Here is a 20,691-nt window from a genome sequence, read left to right as displayed (position 1 = left end):
TGCAAACCAACTACTTAATGAAAAATGCTCTGTATCCTGTTACTGTTTTTCCAAGTAATGCAGTCCAACTCATCTTACTTTAAAAATTCTTCCTGACACTTACCTGTGCCAGTACACTTGTGTTTCCACATGCATTGTTTTCTTCAGAACTGAAGAAAACAGATTAAGTAATGCATCCTTTTCTTTTTTTTGTGTTTGTTTTTTTTTGTGTTGGAACGGAATTGAGGGACAAGTAACCTAACTACTGGAAAGAAAACGGCTTGGTCATTGAGACACCATGCGAAAGAGGATTTAGATTTTGCCGGAGCCAGAAGCTTCAAAGTGGAGGGCAAAAGCAGGCAGATTTGCAAGGGGCTGCAGTATTTGAGTAGATAAAGAGTACAACGAAGTACTGCATTCTTAAGTTAAGATTCAGACAGTGGCTTGAGTGGTCTGTCTAATGAGGGCTTTTATGGAAGAAGTATGCAAAAAAGTATTTAATTAAGCAAATAAAAATGGAAATCCATCTTAATATTTACTTTATTCTTGGCAAAGGATGTTGCAAACATTTTCTTCTGGCAGAAGTGTCAAGATTCACAACCGATTACAAAAAGTTCAAAAGAAAATACAGCGACAATAATTGCAGGGCACCCAAGAGAGGTTTTATGGGTAACTCACTACCTGTATGCTTAATGATCTTGTTCACAAAATCAGATTACTGTAATTTTATAAGGGTAACACTGAGAGGGAATTTACTGATAGATTTTATGTAGGTTCTAAGCAGGATTTTGAGCCAAATTCTTCAACAAGGAAGTCCAGGTATGTGGTAGACGGATAGCTTTCTAAGAAACCTGTATGTGAACCTTTTCAGCTTAGGCAGTATTCTTTCTCCTCAGAAAGAGGCGGCCCCGGTCACCCACCAGAAGATATGACCAATGCAGTGAACCATGAGTTTCTGTGAAGATGTCAGATTCTGAAGTCTCCCTGACTTGCCCTGGTTCTGTATGGAATGTGTGGATGGTACAGACACACTGTACTGTGCATTCTTCCCTTTGCATGGGAAAAGACACAGAGACAGTCAGAAATGGTTATCTACCCTGTGAATTTAGACTTGGCAGTCTATTAAATCCCAAGGGTAACGTGCACTGGCTAATGTTTGGCTTGGCAATCTGCAGACAGAACAAGTCTTTTGAAGTCTCATGAAACGTTGTGATGATCAGAACGAAATGAAGGACATGCAGCACATGCTGTCCTCCACATGTCATTTTGTTCAATTTTTTGGATCCGTTTTCTCTTCTTTCTCCTCTTCTAGACACACCCAGGTTCAGACATTTCAATATCTGAAAACAAAAGATGCAGTGCAGCAATACAACCTGTTCCCCGCTGCTATAAGCTGTTCTGGCTGCCGTCCTAAAAATTGCAGTAAAAGTGTACAAAAGCAAAAGTTTCAGCAGGCTTTTTCAGGGGGGAAAAAAAAAAAGCAAGTGGTCCTTGCTAAAATCAAAATTTTTGCAGCTTTACATTTTAGAAACATGCAGACCTCTGTTCTCCATCCCAGCTTAATGGCCATAGGGAATCTAAAAGAGCTTTCTTCAACCCGTCCCAAAAATAAATGAATAAATAAATAAATAAATAAAATAATCTAACAAGCAACAGATGTTTAAACTTGCTTCAGCTGCAATTAAAACAAAGTCTTTGTGCTACAGACTGTTTTAAAGCTCTGCATAGTCCCTCCATTTCTCAGTGCTGTTCTTGTGGTAGGGCTAGACAAGTACTTTTCTCCTTAGGCCCTCTCCCTCAACTCTCCACTGTTTCATATAAAAGAACTTTAATAAATGTGCCTGGTTAGCCCTTCTTTAGCCCACCAAAGCCTCAGACTTCTCAGACTGGTTTATGCTTTTACTAAGTTTCTTTGCAATTTCCTCACTAAGTCACTTCTCACTGGGGCTAACAAAACAAATCAAATGTGGAACTCCTAGGTCAAGTCAGAGCATGACTTTTCCTCTCAGTAGTCAAAATTAAAAAACGATGCATTCAGTCATTCTAAAAAGAGATTTTAAATATTTCTGTATCAAAAAGCAAGTATGCTGTAGTAAGTATAGTTCAAAACAGCTAGGGGTTTTTAACAATGAGACGATAATACACTACTGTACAACTACTAAAATAGGGCAGGGGACAAAAAATAGACAAAGTGTTCAACAAAACATTTTTAGGTGATTTAATATTTTTTACTTCAGTAGATGGTAACAAAGGTCACTTTTTGACAGCAGTTGTCTTTGGGGCATAGTAAACAGAACTATATTATTGTTGCAGCATGTTCTGATTTAGGCCTCTTTTCCAGGGAGCTGAATTTTTTTATTTTCCTTTACATTCATGAAGTACAATAGTAAAGTCAGTGGTCCTGATTTTCATTTATATTAAGACATCCTCTGTATTTCTTTGTGGTTGTATAGAGGCATTAAGAAGGCCTGAACTCCAGCTAGGTAATGGAACACTACCTCATTCACTATAACATGTTGTCAAACCAAAGTAAGTTAAGAAAAAACAAACTCCCAAAATGGGGTTACAGTCCAGTGTTTGTAGAGATTTTTCTCAGCAATTAGTAGAGACTAGTTATTTTCATGGCATGTAGTTTGATGAGCATTAATTAAGAATGAAGAGTATTTTCTTGTCATGGAAGTACTGAGGAAGGTAGATGTTTGAATATTAACTTGGTGGTAGGCGATATCACTTGTAAATCATACTTTTCTAGTGTGTCAGTCCACATAACTTATACGATGAGTGAACTGAAAGTCTGGATGTCTTTTAGAAAGATGCATGGGCAGGCTTTTTGTTGTGGGGGCGACGTTCAGGCAAAATTAACAAATCCAGTGACAGAATGTCTGCTTAACTCATAAATCTCTAGAGAATTTTCAGTTTTAGCCTGGAGCGATGTTTATATGTATGTCAATGAACTTAAAATCAAAGCCCCGTGCCTGGCCTACGGGAAAGGAAATGCATCATGAGAATAGGATACCTTCCAACACTAAGGACTCCTTATAATTTTCCACTGAACACCTCCAGGTTAATACTGTAGCAACAAGACTCTCACAGTGGAATGTGTTGAACAGTCCTTTCTTGATTAATGCTGTACTTCTTCAGGAAGGATATAAAGGTCAAGGTTAGGAGGACTACAGTGATTTACTAGCAGAAATCTGTTAGGTATTTTGAAGGCTGTTATTCAAATGTCTGCTTTATTTCCAAACAAATGACTGAACTTGGATTGGGTGGTTTTGATTCCAAGGCTGCTGGAAAGGAGAGAGCAACAGATTTGTTACTATTACTAAAAAACTGAATAAATAAACTTCTCAAAGGGACTTTCTAGTCTAGACTGCAAGTGTCGGGCCCTTCTGACTTCTGCAGTTGATAATGTCTTAATGACACATACTATCTACCATTGCCTCTACGAAGTGTGCCTCTGAGTGCTACCATGCTATCAAGACAATGAGCATCTGGCTAAGTTTAATTCTAGTGATGTCTAAGGAAAATTGATTTCCATTCATTTTAAAACAATTTACCGCTTAGCTGGAGGCAGTTTTCATCAGCTCAAAAGTAATGAAATAATGATGGCAGATTAACAGATTATTTCTAATTTATTTTTAGTTTCCTAAAGAAGCAAGTATGAGATCTTATAAAATTATGAAGCCCCTGGACTTAGTGATCTGCCCATATGATAGGATATTATTGAGAAAGTCAACTTCTATATATTCTTAGCGTAATAAATCTGGACTATTTAGTGGTCTCATTTGTGTAAAAACTTGTATGATCTGCCTCTACGTTGTACTTTTTCAAAACATTAACATGCTTCTTATATCTATTTGGCTTAATATTTCAGGTGAAAACTAAGAAAATTCTAGCATGTTTGTCTTTCCTTTTTAACGCTGAAACAAACATAAGATGTATCATATTTAAAATTATTTCAGTTTAAGCAGTATTATTTTTTTCATTGAATCTTTGAGAAACTTTGGCAAGATTCTCCACTGTAGATACAAGAGCAATGGCCCATATCCTACCCACTGCAACTTTACATGTTGGATACTCTCCATATAGAAAAAACTAGTTGGATGTACTCATATAATGCCTTTTGTCTGGATCCTTGGATAGACCCCAGTGAATTCACATGTAACAGGATGAAACAGAAGTCAGATTATATAGGCCAGGTTGAAGCATTCAGTGCTAGGAGATGAGTCACAAAGAGTAACATTATTCCTTAAGAAAATTCAAGGTTAACATATTTCTTACACTGCTTTCCTGCAGATCTCCCCCACAAAAGGCCAAAGTCATAGCCAAAGAAGAGACCATAGATAACTCAGGTGGCACTTCAAAGTTAAGTCACTGCTGATGGACAAAGCTCCTACTGGTTTCCCTCATGTTCCCTCAAATATGCCAGACTTAGAGATGGGCCCCATGGTCTTTCTATAACATGTCCAGCAAAATTTCATGAAGTCATCTTAATGGAAGTGTGTCAAATTATTCCCCTTCAGGTAGTTCTGCGTGAAAAGACAAACTAGGAGTTATTATTATCTCTATTGCTAAATGCAAACTCTTATTAAATGTGCATATTGTTCCTACAGTCAAACTTCACTGACTGTAGAAGAGTCATGAGCAAGATGTGTGGTTTATTTCACCATTCTTATTTCTGGGAGTCAAACACAGAACAGGCAGGGCAACTTTACTGATGTGTAGTGACTACTGGCTTTGAAAATAATTTTGGTTAAATTTTGGTCCATTATGTCAATCTTTTGTGCTTTATCATCTTGAAAAAGTAGCTGGAGAACAATTTAAAAATGGATAGATGTTTGGCATTTGGGAATAATCTTTCCTTCACAGAATGGATTGAATGAGACTATAATGTCTGTTAAAATAAAAAACTAGGATATCTGTAGGTCCACTGGACTGATATGCCTAGGAGCAACGTCATGTCACCTCTCTCCCTGCAAACTCCTTTATTCGTCATCTATCCTCTTAGGCTTAAAAGACGCACCTTTAAGATCAGAGAATTTAAGTATAAATGGTCTCTGATCTCATCGTTCTGATATTTTCATGATCACAGAACTAAACTTGAAACAACTAGGTCATTAATGCAATGTTTTTTAACTGTGCCACCATGTAGATCACTTAAAATTGAAAAAAAAAAAAGTATATATCTTTCTTACATATAGCAGATTTTAAAGATAATTCCTGAAAGTAGTTTTGAGGAAAAATCATTAAATGTTTCCAATAAAATTTAGGATTCAGTAGGTCAAGCAGTAGCAGTGATTTTCAAACAGTTCTACATTAATACCCGAGGAAGATTTCTGCCAAGAACTTCATGATGTATCTTGTGGAATTAAAATACAAAATGGAATGAGATAAAGAGAAGGTCAAAGAGAGCTTATGTGAGACCTTATCAGGCAAGACTTTTCATTACTCTCTTCTTGTGTAATCTTTTATTTGGGTGCAAATGGGTTGTAAAAGTTAATGATTTAAGAACAGCAGAATCCTGTGATGAAATCTTGCCCATAGTTTTTCAATATAGTTTGAAAGATTAAGAACAGGTGATTCATAGACTATGTGTTGAAAGGTAGATTGCTCACTGTGTATTTCCTGGTACATTCTACAAGAATTTGTGGATAAGGTGCAGGATTCTATTGGCTTTATGGGAAAGATGAAACTGCATGTTATTTTTATCATTAGTCTTTGACTTGATCATCACTAATGAAAAGAAAAAAAATTGTGGTGTCTTACTAGCTTGTAAAACTTCCCAAATATATGCTTCTTCTGCAATGTACAACTTGAGAATTGTTAAATAAGAACCCGGCTTGGAACATTAATAAGCACCATCTGTTAAATGGCCATAGAAGATTTTTACATCCAAAAAGAATCCACAGAAAGATTGTTTTAATTTTAAATATAATGGATAGATCTTTTTTAACCAAATAATGTTCTCCCACTTTTTAAGATTAAATGTTGTGACTGATTAAAATGTGTGCATTTCAATATATAGAGACAGACAATACAGTTTTTAGCAGTGTTTATTTTTGTAAAAAAAAAAGAAAGAAACCAATGAATTTGAAAGGAAGTCATCATATCTTTCTTTTGATTGCACACTTTTAAACAAAAATAATACAGAGTGGAGAATGAAAAAACAATTTTTATGTTGCTACTTCAAAATAACACCTAAGTCTATGAGTGTTCAAAATGAAAATATATATACCAAGAATGCTAAAGTGTCTATTTTACATTATCTACAAAACGTATGTTCTAATCCAGCCACAAATCATAGGAAAATACTTTGATACATGAGAAAAGCTATAAACATAAGAACATTTTGGAGGGAAATAACACACATAAAAGCTCATTAAATAATTACAACAACAAATAAATAGTTTGTTCAGCTTTACTTTTTGATTGCTGCCATGCATATTTTAATTTTTGGTATACTGAGATAAGAGAAAGATCAGCATGCAAGGCATTTTTTTTTAGAATGAATCTGAAAGCAGATACTAGGTGTTGTATTTTTAAGCTGTTGTTAGAAGTTCATAAAACATGATATAGAAGGCAATAGATGTGATAATTAACTGTTCTCATTAAAACACACAACAAAGCATCTTTTTACAAAATAGACTTCAGTGAATATTTATGGCAAATTTTCTTTGCCTCCATGGCTGGAGAAAATGTAAAAGTCTATAGTGTGGGTTTGGAAGGCTTGTGTTATTCCCCATCTTGAGCATTTGGAAAATCACCCAAAAGGTCCATATGCTGAGAATGCCCCTTTTGATTTTGGCCAAAGCAATAAGCATGTAGCGTCAACTGTGAACACAGCAATGGCAGACTTGTCTTTAAGCAGTCAGAACGGTAAAGCAAATGGTTACAGGTGAGTTCAATTTTGGCAGGAGGAGAGGGAAATGAGAGAGGAGAGAATGTCTGACTTCTAACTTGTACTGTGTTTGCTGGATTTAGTGGCTCTTTTCCTCTCTTTGTGATGCTGGATAGGTTTTGCTTGAGAGGTTCCCTCAAAGTTGTGGCTGGACTCATTGTGCTGCCTGGTGTATCGCTTGCACTTGCAGGCTGTGACCACAGTTATTTTGTAGGTTCTTATACTTCCATCCTGGCACTGAAGCTGGATCCTCTGGGTGCGAGTTTTGTCATTGACACATCTCCACTCTTGCGAGCTCCGCCTGCTCCAGTACTTGGTTCCATAACCTCCTCCAATCCAGTTGGGGAGCAGTGGCAAAGGGAGGCATTCACCAGCACACACCAGCTCCTTCAGTGGGTTGATGCTGGTGCACTGGCCATCTGAAATGTACTTGGTGGATCTCAGTTCCCGGCAGCCAACTTGAACACGATCTGCAGAATGCACAGAATAATAAACACTGAGATTCAGAGTGGAGAGATTTCCTTAACCAGTCATTTTCACATTAACAAGCTATGTTTTGCAGAAGTTAAAGTAGGCTGTAATCTTTACAGGACATCTCTTTACTGTTGTGTCCCCCATCACAAGGGCCTCAAGTGCTGATGGTATCTCTGGGTATTACCACAGCATAAAGAAATCATAATGATATGCACTTCAGCAGCTGTGGTAGAAGAGGCAATTTTATTCTCTATTCTTCTTCTCAGGGACATACCTTTTAGAAGAGAAAAAATGCCCCAAGGGAAGAAATGTTTCCTGCTTGTTCTCAGTCTGGGGAATCTGCTCTGTGATGTTTACAACAATTATGTTGGATCATTAGCAAGGGGGAAAATAGTGCTTTGGAAACTGTTTATATGCTTTTAAATGAATTTGAAATAGTGTGTCTCTTCTCATTCCACGGTTACAGTGGCCTGTCTCTCTCATGAGCACTGCTGCTCTGAACACAGATACTGCAGAAGTGATAACAGCTGAAGTTATCAGGGAATGGTGTTCTGCATGCAAAGTTTGAATGATTAGCAGTAACGATTTCAGAGTGGTCGTTTTGCCCTCAGGGTGACACCATCTTTGCATCTGTAGTAGTCTTTATAGTATATGTAACATAGAGGATCCTGCAAATTCTCTCAGGCAACTGACACAGAATCAACATGCAGAGCTTCTCATACAGGCATGTTTGTACCCGCCTGTATGTGCAGCTCTGCACCCTGCAATAAACACAACTGTTTATTTCAGTAATTACACTTTGAAATAAACGCCCACAGTGCTCTTAATTTTAATAAGCAATCTTTACTGGCTATGCTCTCCCTCTTTCTGAAGGACAATTACGGCGCAGATTCTACACACAATGCAATTAACTAACGCCTTTAAAATAGAAGTAATTACTAGAAACATTTTAGAGTGAATCATAAAAGGCTTTGAAGGTACATCTACATATCACAGCTACAGGCTGCTTCTGTTTCTACTTGGATTTTTGGAAGCAAGTTCTGAAAAGAGACACTGCGTTAAGATTACTTCACCCGGTCCCCCGTGTCTCAGGATGGGCAGTCAGAGGGAGTGTAAATCTGCAGGCTGATCCGAGGGACTGTTTGCAGGGCTGTTCTCCTGCCTACCTTGCAGAAAAGATTCAAGCTTGCCTACCTGCAGCTGCACTCAGGAATGTACCTGGGAGCAGCTGGCCACAGATTTGAGTTTGTCTCTCCTTCTGTTTTTATGTCTTTCCTGGCTCAGCTTTTCTCCAGTGACAGCTCATTGACGATTAATACCTACTGGGCTGCTCCAGTAATCTCATAATGATGAGATGTTTCCTGTGCACTTAAACCCTTAGCATTCATAGAAGCTGACACACCTGGCTTAGCTGGAAGGTATCAGTGTCACTTTTTGCCTTCACTTTCCAGGGATGACGCTATTTTTACCGAATCGTTGTGGGTGGGTTGGTGGGTGTATGTGTCTGTCTGTTTGGATTTCTTTCATTTTAAGGAGGCGGGCAGGGGAGGGAACAGATAAAGTCAGCAAAAGGTTTCCAGATCCCCATGTATCTGACATATATACATAAAACTCAGCAGGAAAAGACTAGATATAAAAAGGCAAGTTAGAGCAGAGATCATAGGTAAATTATGAGCTGATTTGTTTACTTTTGCTGGAGGTGTTAAGCAGGTAAGTGCTACAGCAGGAAGTAAAACTAAAAGCGGGAACAAAATTCAGAGTTTTTTACTGCATTTGAAAAGTAGCCCAGACACCTCCCCTGCCCACAGTGGGAAGGTGAGTCAAGAAAGCGAGCGCTTTGCAAATGCCTCTCGCTCCTTTTCCTTTATCTTGCTGCCTGCCGGATAACCCATAAAACCCGGCGTTCCTGGATGAACCTCCCTCAGGAAGTAACCTGCCCGAGAGAGCCGGTCCGACGGGACTCGCACGGGGGAGGGAGGCGTGCTGGGGGGCCGCCCGGCGAGGCCGATCGCAGCCGGGAACCGGCAGCATCTTCCCTTGGCCCGGCTTCCCCGCGGCGCCGGTTCCCTCCAGCGCCGCGCTGGGGGGGCGAAGCGCGCTGCAGCGGCGCCGCGGCTGCGGCCGGGGCCGCGCTCCCGGGGCCGGGCCGGAGGGGCTGCCGGGCGCGGTGCAAGTGCCGCCGGTGGGATACTCACTGTTACGGTCGGATCCAGTGCCGGTGTAGTGCCTGCCTCCATTCCTGGCTTGATTCAACGTGCTATTGCTGCTTGGGCTCGCTGCAGCAGGTTTAACAACGTGTGAATAAAGTATCTCTGTGGCATCGTTCTTGAAAGCCAAGTAGCTTCTCGTGAAGATGCAAGCTAGGAGAAAGCCGTAGAAGTGAATGGCAGGGAGAAGCATGGTTGGTTCAGTCTCTGTCTGACAGAGCTGGATGAAATCTTTTTCTTCTGCTTCTTCTGGGTAACTCTGAAATTGCTCTTGAAGGTTTCCCTTATATATTCAGAGAGGCTTGGCATTCATTCAGGTGTAAAGTTGTGGATAGCTTCAGAATGAAAACCCACAAAAGGGGTGGGATCCCTACATGAGCCTGTGAGGACCTTTTACCAATAGGAGAGAAGACTGCAGTAAAGGAGGAGTTAGATGCACTAATTGCAGGATTCCTATTTGGGGCTTTTGAGGGTATCAGAAAACTCTTAGGCACCACACAGCAGCATTCTGGCTGAGACGTAGAGGCTGCCGGCTCTGCCCTGCCGTTCCGTGTGGCCCTGCATGCCTGGCATTTTTGTGTGATGTGACTAACAGTGTCAGAATCAGTCTCTCTTGCTCCTGTTATGCAAAGTTACGTCCCCTCTTCTCGAATGTGACTTTCAGAAAACTTGCCACCTCTGTAAGGATGTGAAAGTTTAGAGAACTTACAGAAGACTGCTAGTTAGACAAATGCTGTCCGCTACATACCAAGATCACACACACAAAAAAAATATTGTGAATAATTTAAAGCTGCCTCTAGATGCTTTAAATTATGCAGCTTTGATCAACAAGGAGCACTGCTAGAGAAACTACTTGTTTTAGGGGAATATTCTCTCCCTGGTGTGCGGAGTTACAAGTACGTATTTCTGTATCGCCACGCATAAAAAGCATCTCCTCTAGGCTCCTTAGTAAAAACATATCCATATTCACAGCCTCTCACTATGCTCATTCACCAAACTAGTCTTTTTTAGTTTTGTACATTGCCTAGAGCATTCTTATATTTTTAACATGTTATTTTGTGTGATAAAGAAAACAAAGAGGAAAGAATAGTCCTTATTTTGACACACTGTTTTACTGCGTCACACACTTGTTTGATTTTACATGAAATTACATGGCCCAAATTCAAACGCTAGTGTAAATTGAGATGCTGTCAGTAGGCTAATGCTTGTCTGCATCATGGTGAATGCTCTGTAGACTTTCATTATAAATAAAACAACAGTGATCAACACTGAAAGCTATAGTGTTCTAATTAAAAGGAAACCTTTTTCGTGGGGAAAAAGCACAACCATGCAGGAGGCCACATTATGTAAAGGTTAGACTCCAATCTCACTTACGCTCTTTGTAACTGAGTTGACATCTATAGAGTCATCCTGGACTTTATTTGCTGTAATGAAAGCAGAAGTGGAACGCAGGTCAGCTACCTCTACTGTCAGGGTCAAAATCTCAGTCACTCAGAGAAGACAACTTTGTTTTGTCCTAGTCACAAGCAGATGTTTGTCTGTATCAGCAACACTTTCCTCTTGCATTGCTAAGAAAGTTACCCTGGATTTCAGCAGGAGTAAGGACAGATCCACAGTAAGTGCCAAGTTGATAGCCTTTGCTTAAAAACACAGGAAAACCAGGAGTGTTGCAAGGTGAAGTGAGTTTTACTGGCAGAGCTGTGTGTGGGGAAGTTGAGCTGATTGCCTGCATCTATTATGACTAGCCCAACCCAGTTCTGGAATAACAAGAATGTTGCAAGGCAGAGTGAGATCTTTCAGCAGAGTAATGTATGGAGGAGTGGGATCACTGCTAACCCCTAACAAAGGTCCAAGTTCCACTCTCATGAAACGTCTTATTTAACCACAAAAGCAAAGATGTGCATTTTACCTTCCCTTTAAAAAAAGTAGCAAGTGAAAGTTTCCTTAACCAAGTTATCAAAGAAGATATGTACATTACAGACCATTAATATTTGAGCGTTATTTTTCTTCAATAGCAGCTAACCAAAGGTCTACTTTGTCTATGTTCAAGTCCTACTTCATTTTTTCTCATATTCACAGATCATACAGATCTTCACACATCTCACCTTCCCTGCAGGATAGTGTCTGTGCTGAACTGAGACAATATAATTAAAAGCATGGAACCCATTTTCCAGTTATCCTCAGTACCTGTGGATACCAGTCAGGGCACCTCTTCCTAGTAGAAAGATTTTCCCACATTAGATGAGACTTGGGAAAGTCAGAAGTTTCCCTGAGACTGGTTTTCTTTGAAATAAGGCATATAATCTTCTCACAGGAAAAATATATGGGACATTGGAGTGTCTATAGGACTGGGTCTGCAAGGAGCTTGTTAAACCTCAACATTTTCAGCTTTCAATGAAAGCTAAAAATCATCCTTTCAAATCTGGGCTATATGAAACCATTAAGTTTGTCACATACTTCTCTTGGTCTTGCAACTTAGAGAAGGAAGACCTCAAGACAAGCCTCTTAGAGCCTTTGTAAAGGAAAAGTTTGGCCCTGAATTTGCCACAGGAAAGGTAACACATTACCTCATTTTTCTGTGCACTAGACACAGAGTAAACATTATTTTAATTTCATTTGTATTTTCCGCTTGTTACAAATATTATATGAAAATGTCATGAGTTCAGTTCCTTGGTCAGTACTGTCAGCCTCCCTGCTTTGAAAGGTAAGCAGGCTTCTAAGGAGTTTGTCAGTTAATTTGATTTATGCTTTCTTTTGTCAAACCTAGAGCTTGCAGTCTTTCACTTTTTCTGAGTCTTCCTGAGGGAGATTAGAAGTCACATGAGGGGAAGGGATGCTGGTCAGTCAAATTTGGTTATTCTTCCTGAGTGAACCTCACAATCAAAAGGTGTTTCTTAATGCTTAGCTCAGAATGGGTTCCTAGACTTAAAATATTTTTTGCTATCATTAGTTAGGTGATTGTGATAAGTTCTCAAAGGTAGAGGCTATAAGTTACCTTTGTAGCCTCCAAAATAGACTTATGCAGTGTATAGTCTGTCCTTATTCTAGTCAGATTCGATGGCTTCTGTAGAACATTGCTCTGTGCTCAATCTCTAATATTGGCCATAAGGAATATATTACACAAGGTCTTTGAAGTCTGTACTGGCTTCCTTTTTGCCTCTGGGCATAACTCAGGATGTTCTTATTGATCTATAAAACCCTATATGCTTTGAGTCCTAGGCAATAAATTCTCTCTCCTTTATCTTCCATTATGATGCTTAAGATCAGCCAGGGCATACTGACTATACCTGAGTGTCTGGAGAGGTTGAATGCTCAGCGTGAAGAGTGCAGGAGACTGGATTTCACTGCTCCTAAGGACCCACAAGAGCTCCGTTCTGCTGCTTGGCATTGTTTAGTCAGATCCTTGACAGGTGACTGTGGGGAAGGCGCAGGGAAGAAACCCATTAACCAGATTAATTTAAATGTTTGTACATGTACCCAGGGATAAAGTGCTGCATTTAACTACATGCTTTTTTCAACTTAACTGCTTCTTGCATCTTAACAGCCTTGCTTCACTCTTCAGAGAGAATGGTATCCAGTTATCCGTACTTCAAATCTTGCTTTCTCCATTTTCTGTGATGGAAAAAACCATGCTTCTCTCAATGGATGCAGAATAGTACAAGGCATATGTTCTGAAAAGATCCCAAAAGAGAATTCCCTTCTTCATGGTCATTTATAAGTCTGTCAGGATCCCATCCTCCATGTTTCTTCGACACTATAATGATGTCCAAAGGGCAAAGTTTTGTGCAGAGTGCACACACCTGTCTAGCAGCACAAAACAGCCACAGGGAATAGAAGGGTATGCACTGACAAGTACAGATGACTGCCAGAGAGCTTTGTCTTTGCAGCCCACATGATCACTGAACATGCACAAAATAAGAAGGAATTCCCAATTTTTCATAAAACTTGGGCATGCCCAGTTTTAATAATGACAGGAAAAAGCCAGAATTAGAATTAAGGCTGTGCAGAAAGAAAGGTTCAAAGTTCATTTTTATATTTTTATTGTTAGTCCCAAAGAAGAGACCATTAGAGCATTGCACTTCTGCCTTGTTTCCAAAGGCAGAGACTTTGAGAATAAGTACAGGCTCAGATAAATGACTGCAAAGAAGAAACTGACATTTATTACTTTGCACCTTAAAACAGAAATGACTGTCAGGCTATTTTCTGTTAAGCAAGAAGCATATTAGTAATGTACTTCAAAGCAGCATAAAATGTGATTTGGAGCATGATAAGAGAACTTGTCTGAAAATGAGGTAAAATTGTAATAAATGCAACTGTTGAGAACTTGTAAGCTGTTGTGCAACAAGTTAGCATAGTTTTAAAGCTCATACAGAAAACATGTTAGAGAACCAAGATACCCCCCCGCAGATTATCAAACCAAAGATTTTTTGAATACTGAGGTTTTTCTATACTAAGGGGTACTTTTTAATTTTCTCAGTAAATTACATTTGAGAGGTTCAATGGAAAACATAACATATATTCTCATTAATGAGAATGACTAATTAGTTCTGATTTATGTCTTCTTCATCTCCTTAAGATTTCATATTAGTATTTTATTTTTTTCTACTTGCTCTTATATGTAATGTAGACAGAATAATTTAGGTCAGGCTGCGGCTTCAAAGGAGGCAATTTATCACTTCTATTGAAAAAGACATTAAATAGACTGAAAAGGGGAAAATATATAGTCTATTTTGAAATTCTAGGAAAATTTACAGTAGAGTGAAGAACTGTGTGCACTAATTATAATTGCCACCTCTTCTTGAGCATTTGCAGTAAGATTTTAAGACCAGATTGAAGACAATGTGGCTTATTATAATCCAAAACATGTTTTATGATTTTCTGCATATGTTGAAGAAGAAAGAAAAACAAACCAGGGTTTTACAAGTGAAAAAATATGAGAATAGCAGCTTCTTTATTTGGGGTAATATTTTTGGAAACTCTTAGGTGACACTGAAATGTAACACTTCTATTTTAAAGAGATTTAGGGCAATAAAGCAGGATTTTTTAATATACATAGACACTGAAGTCAACTGGACTTGGGTATCTACATACTTTCTAAAATGTTGCCCTAAGGAGTGAAAGTCCTATTGATTTTCAGTGAGGCAGTCGCTTAAATGCTTTTGAAAATTTTACCCTCAGGTTAAAATTCTGAAACTCCTACTCAATGTTAAGCAGGCAAAGTCCCATCAACATGCCACAGTTGCAAATAAAATAGAAACTGAGTAAAGGTTTTGAAGTCTGTCTTGTTTCTTTACATGTAATTAACTGAACTCTTAATATATCACTATGTTTCAGTAAACTGCTTTGTGTTTCTAATTACGTGGTCTGAAATGATTACAGTGTATTTAAAAAATGCACACTCTACAACAAACCAGCTAAGAAAATCTGGCATAGTTTCAGGATTTCCTAGGCATACACTTGCCAAACCTGTTGTTAGATCCAAAGTCATAATTTAAAAACAAGCCTACAAGGTATCTGGAAGAAGATCCCTCTTTCCTTCCTTCTGCTCCATCTCCCACTCCCTTACAAGGAAATCGCTTTACCTTATCAAAACAGAACAGTTACTGACATTTGTCTCCTGGTAAGAAACCTGCCCCTGCTACGTTCAGATTTTAGATTTGCCTAGTGCGTATTCTTGTTAAAGAAAAAAGTTACCTTCACCAAGAATGTTAGTGTCCAAATTCTTCAATCAGATAAACACGCACAACTCTCTACTGAAATTAAGGAAGTACCTGAGGGCAAAACCTGGCCCCAAATTAGAATTTTAATAATTGTAATACTGTGTAATCCTTTCCCTGCCAAGAGACAGAAATGGCCTATCCTGCACAACAAATTCACAGACTTACCAAGCACTCAGTATCAGGATTTCACTTATAACCCATGAACCAGAATATAATTGAACAAAGTGTATACAGCTTATTTTATTAAAATGAATCCATCCAATATTATGGCGCATGTGTACAGTACTGAAAATCTCTTATTTGCACATGTAGGATCTGCTATAATCCAGCAAATGTTTTCACATTATCACCCCAAACACAGTTTTAAACACTGGGAACCTTAATTAAAATGGAGGTCTGTCTCCTCTCAAAGGATCTATAAGAATATCATTTCATGCATTGGTTTTTACTCTCAGCTACTGATATTTCCTTCCTACCTGAAGTTAGTTTCAGTCACCTAGTTCTCTTTTAAGTCTCAAACTGTTTCATGCAATCAATGAATGAGTCAGGCTGAATGAAGACACAGAACCAAGTATCACCTGCCTACACAGACACTACAGCCCATTCCAGACTTCCTTTCCAGCAATTTTAATTGCTTTGAATTCACATGTAAAAGAAATGTAACAGAAAGAGCTGATAGACCCCTGCCAATTGAAGATCTCCTCACTGGAATGCTCTAGGATCTCTTCTAAAGCAATAAAATTACGTTTTGACTAAACTAAAGCTTAGTAAAACTTACTATGATTACAGTACAGCTGTAACTAATAAAATGGCAAAATGCACACCAAGAGTCAAGTTTCCAAAATCCTAGAGCTAAGTGCTTAACAGTTTTTTAGGCGTTTTTACAGTGAGAACATTTTGTTGTTGCTGTTGACTTACGTACACAAATATAACATAGAGAGAGGAGACAGAGGACCGGGAGGTTATCTCTCCAGAGATTTTTTTGCACAGCTGAAGCTTCAAGAGAGGAGAAGTATTTGAGATACTTATTAAGGCTGCATACTTGCACAACATCATAAAGAGCTAGTAGATCAGGCAGGTCCAGGAGGCAATCTGGGACAAATTTTATAAGATAGGTATTCTGAGGAGAGTCTGTTAACTAGTAAGTGGCAAGGCATTTTGCACCCATTTATGTAAAAAATGAGCGGAAAAGAATTTTAGTAGTTTCTATGACAGATGGAAGTACCTGTTGCTGTAGAGCTCCTTACAATAGTAAAGAACCATATCTGTGAGGGTTTGTTTCCTTTAAAGAAATTACTTAAAGGAAAATTATTTAAAAATTACTTCTATATGTGCAAGAAGTTATAGCATGATTTCTGTTTTATAGTTGTAGAGAATGTCAGTAAATGCTGTTATATCTCAAATGCCTACATGACCTTCTAGGTTGCGCCCACTCTAGCCTATAGCCAGGTTTCCATCTGCTTCTTACATGAACTGTACTGCATTTACATATATAGTATGTTATAAATTGTGCATAGAATAGATATTTTGTGCTCCTTCTAAAAAATAATATGGAGAACGTAAAAGAAGGATATCTTACTCAGAATACAATATTTTTTTCTGGGCAATCCAATACATAATTCTTGTCAACACTCAGTATCATTATAAGGTCTGTTAAAAAAGCACTAAAACTGAACTACTGGAACTAATTTACTCAATAAGACTTTAATTACTTTCTCTGTTCTTAAGTGAAGTGAGGAAAGTGGTTATTTTATTACTATTCATTTAGTCAACAAGTAAAAACAAAAATGAATGGATATGATTGTTACTAAGGACAGAGGTATATATGGCCATGAAATGCTTCATTTTATATTATAGAAAACACTTACTGTCAAGAAAAAAACGTTTAAGATAGATAATTTGTTTTATAAATTGTCAGAAGGAAGAACTATGCATGCTTTTGCTGCAGCATTAACTTTCTTTAAGGGTCCAATTCAAACCTTGTTGAAGTCAACAGAAATCTTTTAATTGTCTTAAAGGGAGTTGGGTTTAGAGCCTCCATGCAGTAAAACAATCACCAAGAGACTAGCTGGCAGTGTTCCGATAATCTGTGTTCATAGCGTGCACATTAAATTAACTTAAAACATCTGTCCAGTAGGTGGCATATGAGATCTCGTAGTCTAAAATGTAAATAAAGCAATGGCATGTCACCACCAACACAGGAAAATGATATTTCACCAGTTAGGTCTAAAAGGCCAATATAAACTGTAACTGTCTATATGCAGCAACCAATGTGGTCTTTTTATTAGCTTTTATTTAATTAGCATTATTAGATTCACATTTCCATGTTAAAAAGAACTCATCATATTTATGAATAGCATAGTTATAAAATATTTGATTTATCCAGCTTGTTAAAAATAGTTTACATTTTTCAGTTTTTCCACTACTTAATGTTTATTACTAATGTCAGCACACTTGTGCTTATAATGCAGTGGCAGTCCTTTCCAAGTCCTCGTTCCAAACATCTGAGGGAGGGCTTTTTCTCATTCTTCCTGACAGAAGTTTAGTCTGCTTAGGGGTCATTAGTGAATGCATCATTCCCTAGAAGCCCCCTTCCCCTCCTATATGCACTGCTTCCTATGGACATTCAGCACTGAGACTCCAATTTCAACCTCATGCCACATGCAGTAATGCCACTGTAAGAAATCTGCAATCATCCTTGAAAGAGAGGCTTGGGAATCCTCCATTCCTGTTCGAGTCCTCTTTGTATCACTAACTGTTCTTTATTTTGGTACCATAGGTAATGTAGCCGTGACTTAATACCACATCACCACATAAGACTAAACACCACTTGGTGAAACTACAATACCTGAAAGAACTTCAAAATATCTTAATTATCCCACACACAAAGATTAAAGGAAGGAAGACAGTCCCAGGAATACAGAGGCTGCTTAATGTAATCATACTTCAGGATTACTCTTGGTTATTAAGGTCCTTTTTGGCTAGGGATGTTGCAGAGGATTGAAGTCGCTCATTGTTTGCCTTATTACCTTCAGCAAAACATCTGAGGAGCAGGAACACTGAGTTTGCTCCCCAAACCTTGCCTTCAGCTTTGTGGCGCACATAATCTTTGCATGGTAAAAGTTCAGGCTGTATCCTGAACCCTAATTGGTTTGGGCTCCAGCATCAAAAGTTGGCGGTGTACTTGAAAATATCTCATTAATCTAATCTTGTGATTTTGGGGGCATTACAATGTTTTTATGTCTAGGATTTGCATCTATACTGTCAAGCATGAGTGGATCTCCGAATATTCTCAAGACCTAACTCTCCCATAATTCACACTACAAACCCTTAAACTAATACCAAGGCGTTATTTTAGCATGAGTGCCAGGAGGTAGAAAAACTCTCGCTATACTCAGAAACACTGATTATACTCAGTGGCTTTGTGTGGGCCAAGCTTTTGTTCAGGCAGTCTGCCTGGCCTGCACCCAGGCAAAATCAATCATAGTAATGGTTCATCAACTAGTACTGGGAGGTTGTTTTTCTTTATAACAGCGTAGATTATTTAAAACCAAGCTGTGAGTGAGCCATGTACAAAAGTATAGATGGAAAATTTGTGGGACATGTGGCTTAGTGTGCGCATGTGTGCAGTCAAAGCCACTTCTCAGTTTGTAGTCTAGACATGGCCTTATGGCTTGGATTTGGAAATACTGAACCTCACAGAGATGAAAGTAGGGTTTAATACCCTAAGGCAGATGGGTTGGAATGTGGAGAAAACCTAATAATGCAGGTTACTTTAAAGTCTGCAGTATAACTGTGGTCAATCCCGCTCTTTTAAATGGGGAGGGGGGAATTTCATCTCATCAAAATTTGGCAGGTACAATTCAAGATAAATAGTTTGAATCTCTAGTGACTGTGGTTTGGAAACAAAATTAAGCTTCTAATAAATTTCTGTAAATTTTCTTTCCGAATGTTCTGCTAAACACAACTTCTCTCTTGGAGGCAGCTGTAATAATACAATATTTTACATTTATAAAGTGCTTTTCATCCTGAAAATTCCCAACAGACTTTGCAAACTGCATTCATTCAAAATCACCTAAATGTGACTAAACTGCATGGGCAGCAACAACCAGACACGGAGGCACAACACATACCTTGGACCACGGAAGTTTTGGCCAAAAACACTAGACTAAAATTCTGTCACTATTGAAAGAATAATACTTTTTTAATCTACTTGCAATGGCCAGGACCCTGGATTTTTCAAAATGCTCAGTTGATTGTAAACTTCACCAGTCCACTAAGTAGCTGGGAAGGTAGAAACAGTTAAATGATTTGGTTGGGACTGGAACAGTAATAGCGAGGGTGTCTTAAAACTAATGCTTAGAGAGTTAGGCTTTCCTTGCCAGATATATCTGGATATTAGTTCCAGTTCCCTATGTTTTGCATGCAGATGAGAGAATTGTTGGGTACAAAGCCTTAATGAGGCTGCAGACAAGCAAGAGCACTTTCCTACAAGAGGGTGGTGAACTGAATGTTACTAGCAATCTGTTAAAAATAGAAAATACTAAATATAGCAGTAACGTAGAAAGAAAAGAAGTACTGCATGCAAACAACTAATGCAAGTAATAGTATTAGGTGAATGTATATGTTAAGATCATGAGCTTTTTTGTTACAGTGGAAATAAAATCGAGGATATAGTGAGTGCTCATTTTGTTAGCTTACAAAACTGTCATATAGCATTATATTTTGGCATCAAGCATGTTGAAAGATCCAAAAATGCTCGATACAAGTTAGAACTCAAATGTCTACTTCTGCAGAAGAAAGAACTCACAGAGTTCAACAGAAATTGTGCATAACTGAGGCAGGATCTAGCTTGCTGCAGAGTAGCTGCACCATTCACTGAAATGCAGTTAGTTAAGACCGGAAAAATAATGGACTTAGTAGGTGACATTAGAAATATTAAATCAAATTGAAACTGTATTTTTGTACATTGAGACAAAAGTCTCAAGAAAATAAAAATGTATTTCACCAGAAGAAACACATTACACTGATTCTTGTTTTATGTACTCCATGCTACCTCACTCCTGCCAAAGGGCCAGTCCTTATCCAAGCATTTTAAGTAAGTTATCAATAGAACACTTATGGACAAAGCACAACTCATACAATACAGACAACAAACATGTATATAAAACATTTTTAAAAGTACATTTTTTTCCCTTTCTCATTGTAAACCATAATCTACATACTTTCCCTTTTTTTGTATGAGTTTTGGGAAGAATTCTCTTAAAATTGGACCATTTCAATTTTAAAAGAAAGTAATGATAACAATTTATGTTGTTTCTTGGGACCTATTGTTCATTAAAATTGTTTTTCCACACACGGTCTACTGGCCAAGTTGTGTGTTGTTCTGTGCCACAGGCTGTAAAGTTTTTTA

At 38.2% G+C, this 20,691-nt stretch overlaps 1 protein-coding gene across 1 annotated transcript; it reads right to left on the bottom strand.

Moving 5' to 3' along the window:
* Window positions 1-6,031: 6,031 nt before the first annotated feature.
* SOSTDC1 (sclerostin domain containing 1) lies at window positions 6,032-9,876 on the bottom strand. The gene is made up of 2 exons (XM_072851469.1): window positions 9,547-9,876; window positions 6,032-7,347 (listed from the first exon to the last, which is right to left on the bottom strand). The coding sequence occupies exons 1-2, from the start codon at window positions 9,749-9,751 to the stop codon at window positions 6,932-6,934; spliced, it is 621 nt and encodes a 206-aa protein (XP_072707570.1). The 5' UTR covers window positions 9,752-9,876; the 3' UTR covers window positions 6,032-6,931.
* Between the last annotated feature and the right edge of the window lie 10,815 nt (window positions 9,877-20,691).

This window comes from Ciconia boyciana, chromosome 2 (genome assembly GCF_034638445.1).
Source record: "Ciconia boyciana chromosome 2, ASM3463844v1, whole genome shotgun sequence".
NCBI classification, from domain to species: domain Eukaryota; kingdom Metazoa; phylum Chordata; class Aves; order Ciconiiformes; family Ciconiidae; genus Ciconia; species Ciconia boyciana.
This window is presented reverse-complemented; position numbering and strand designations above follow the sequence as displayed.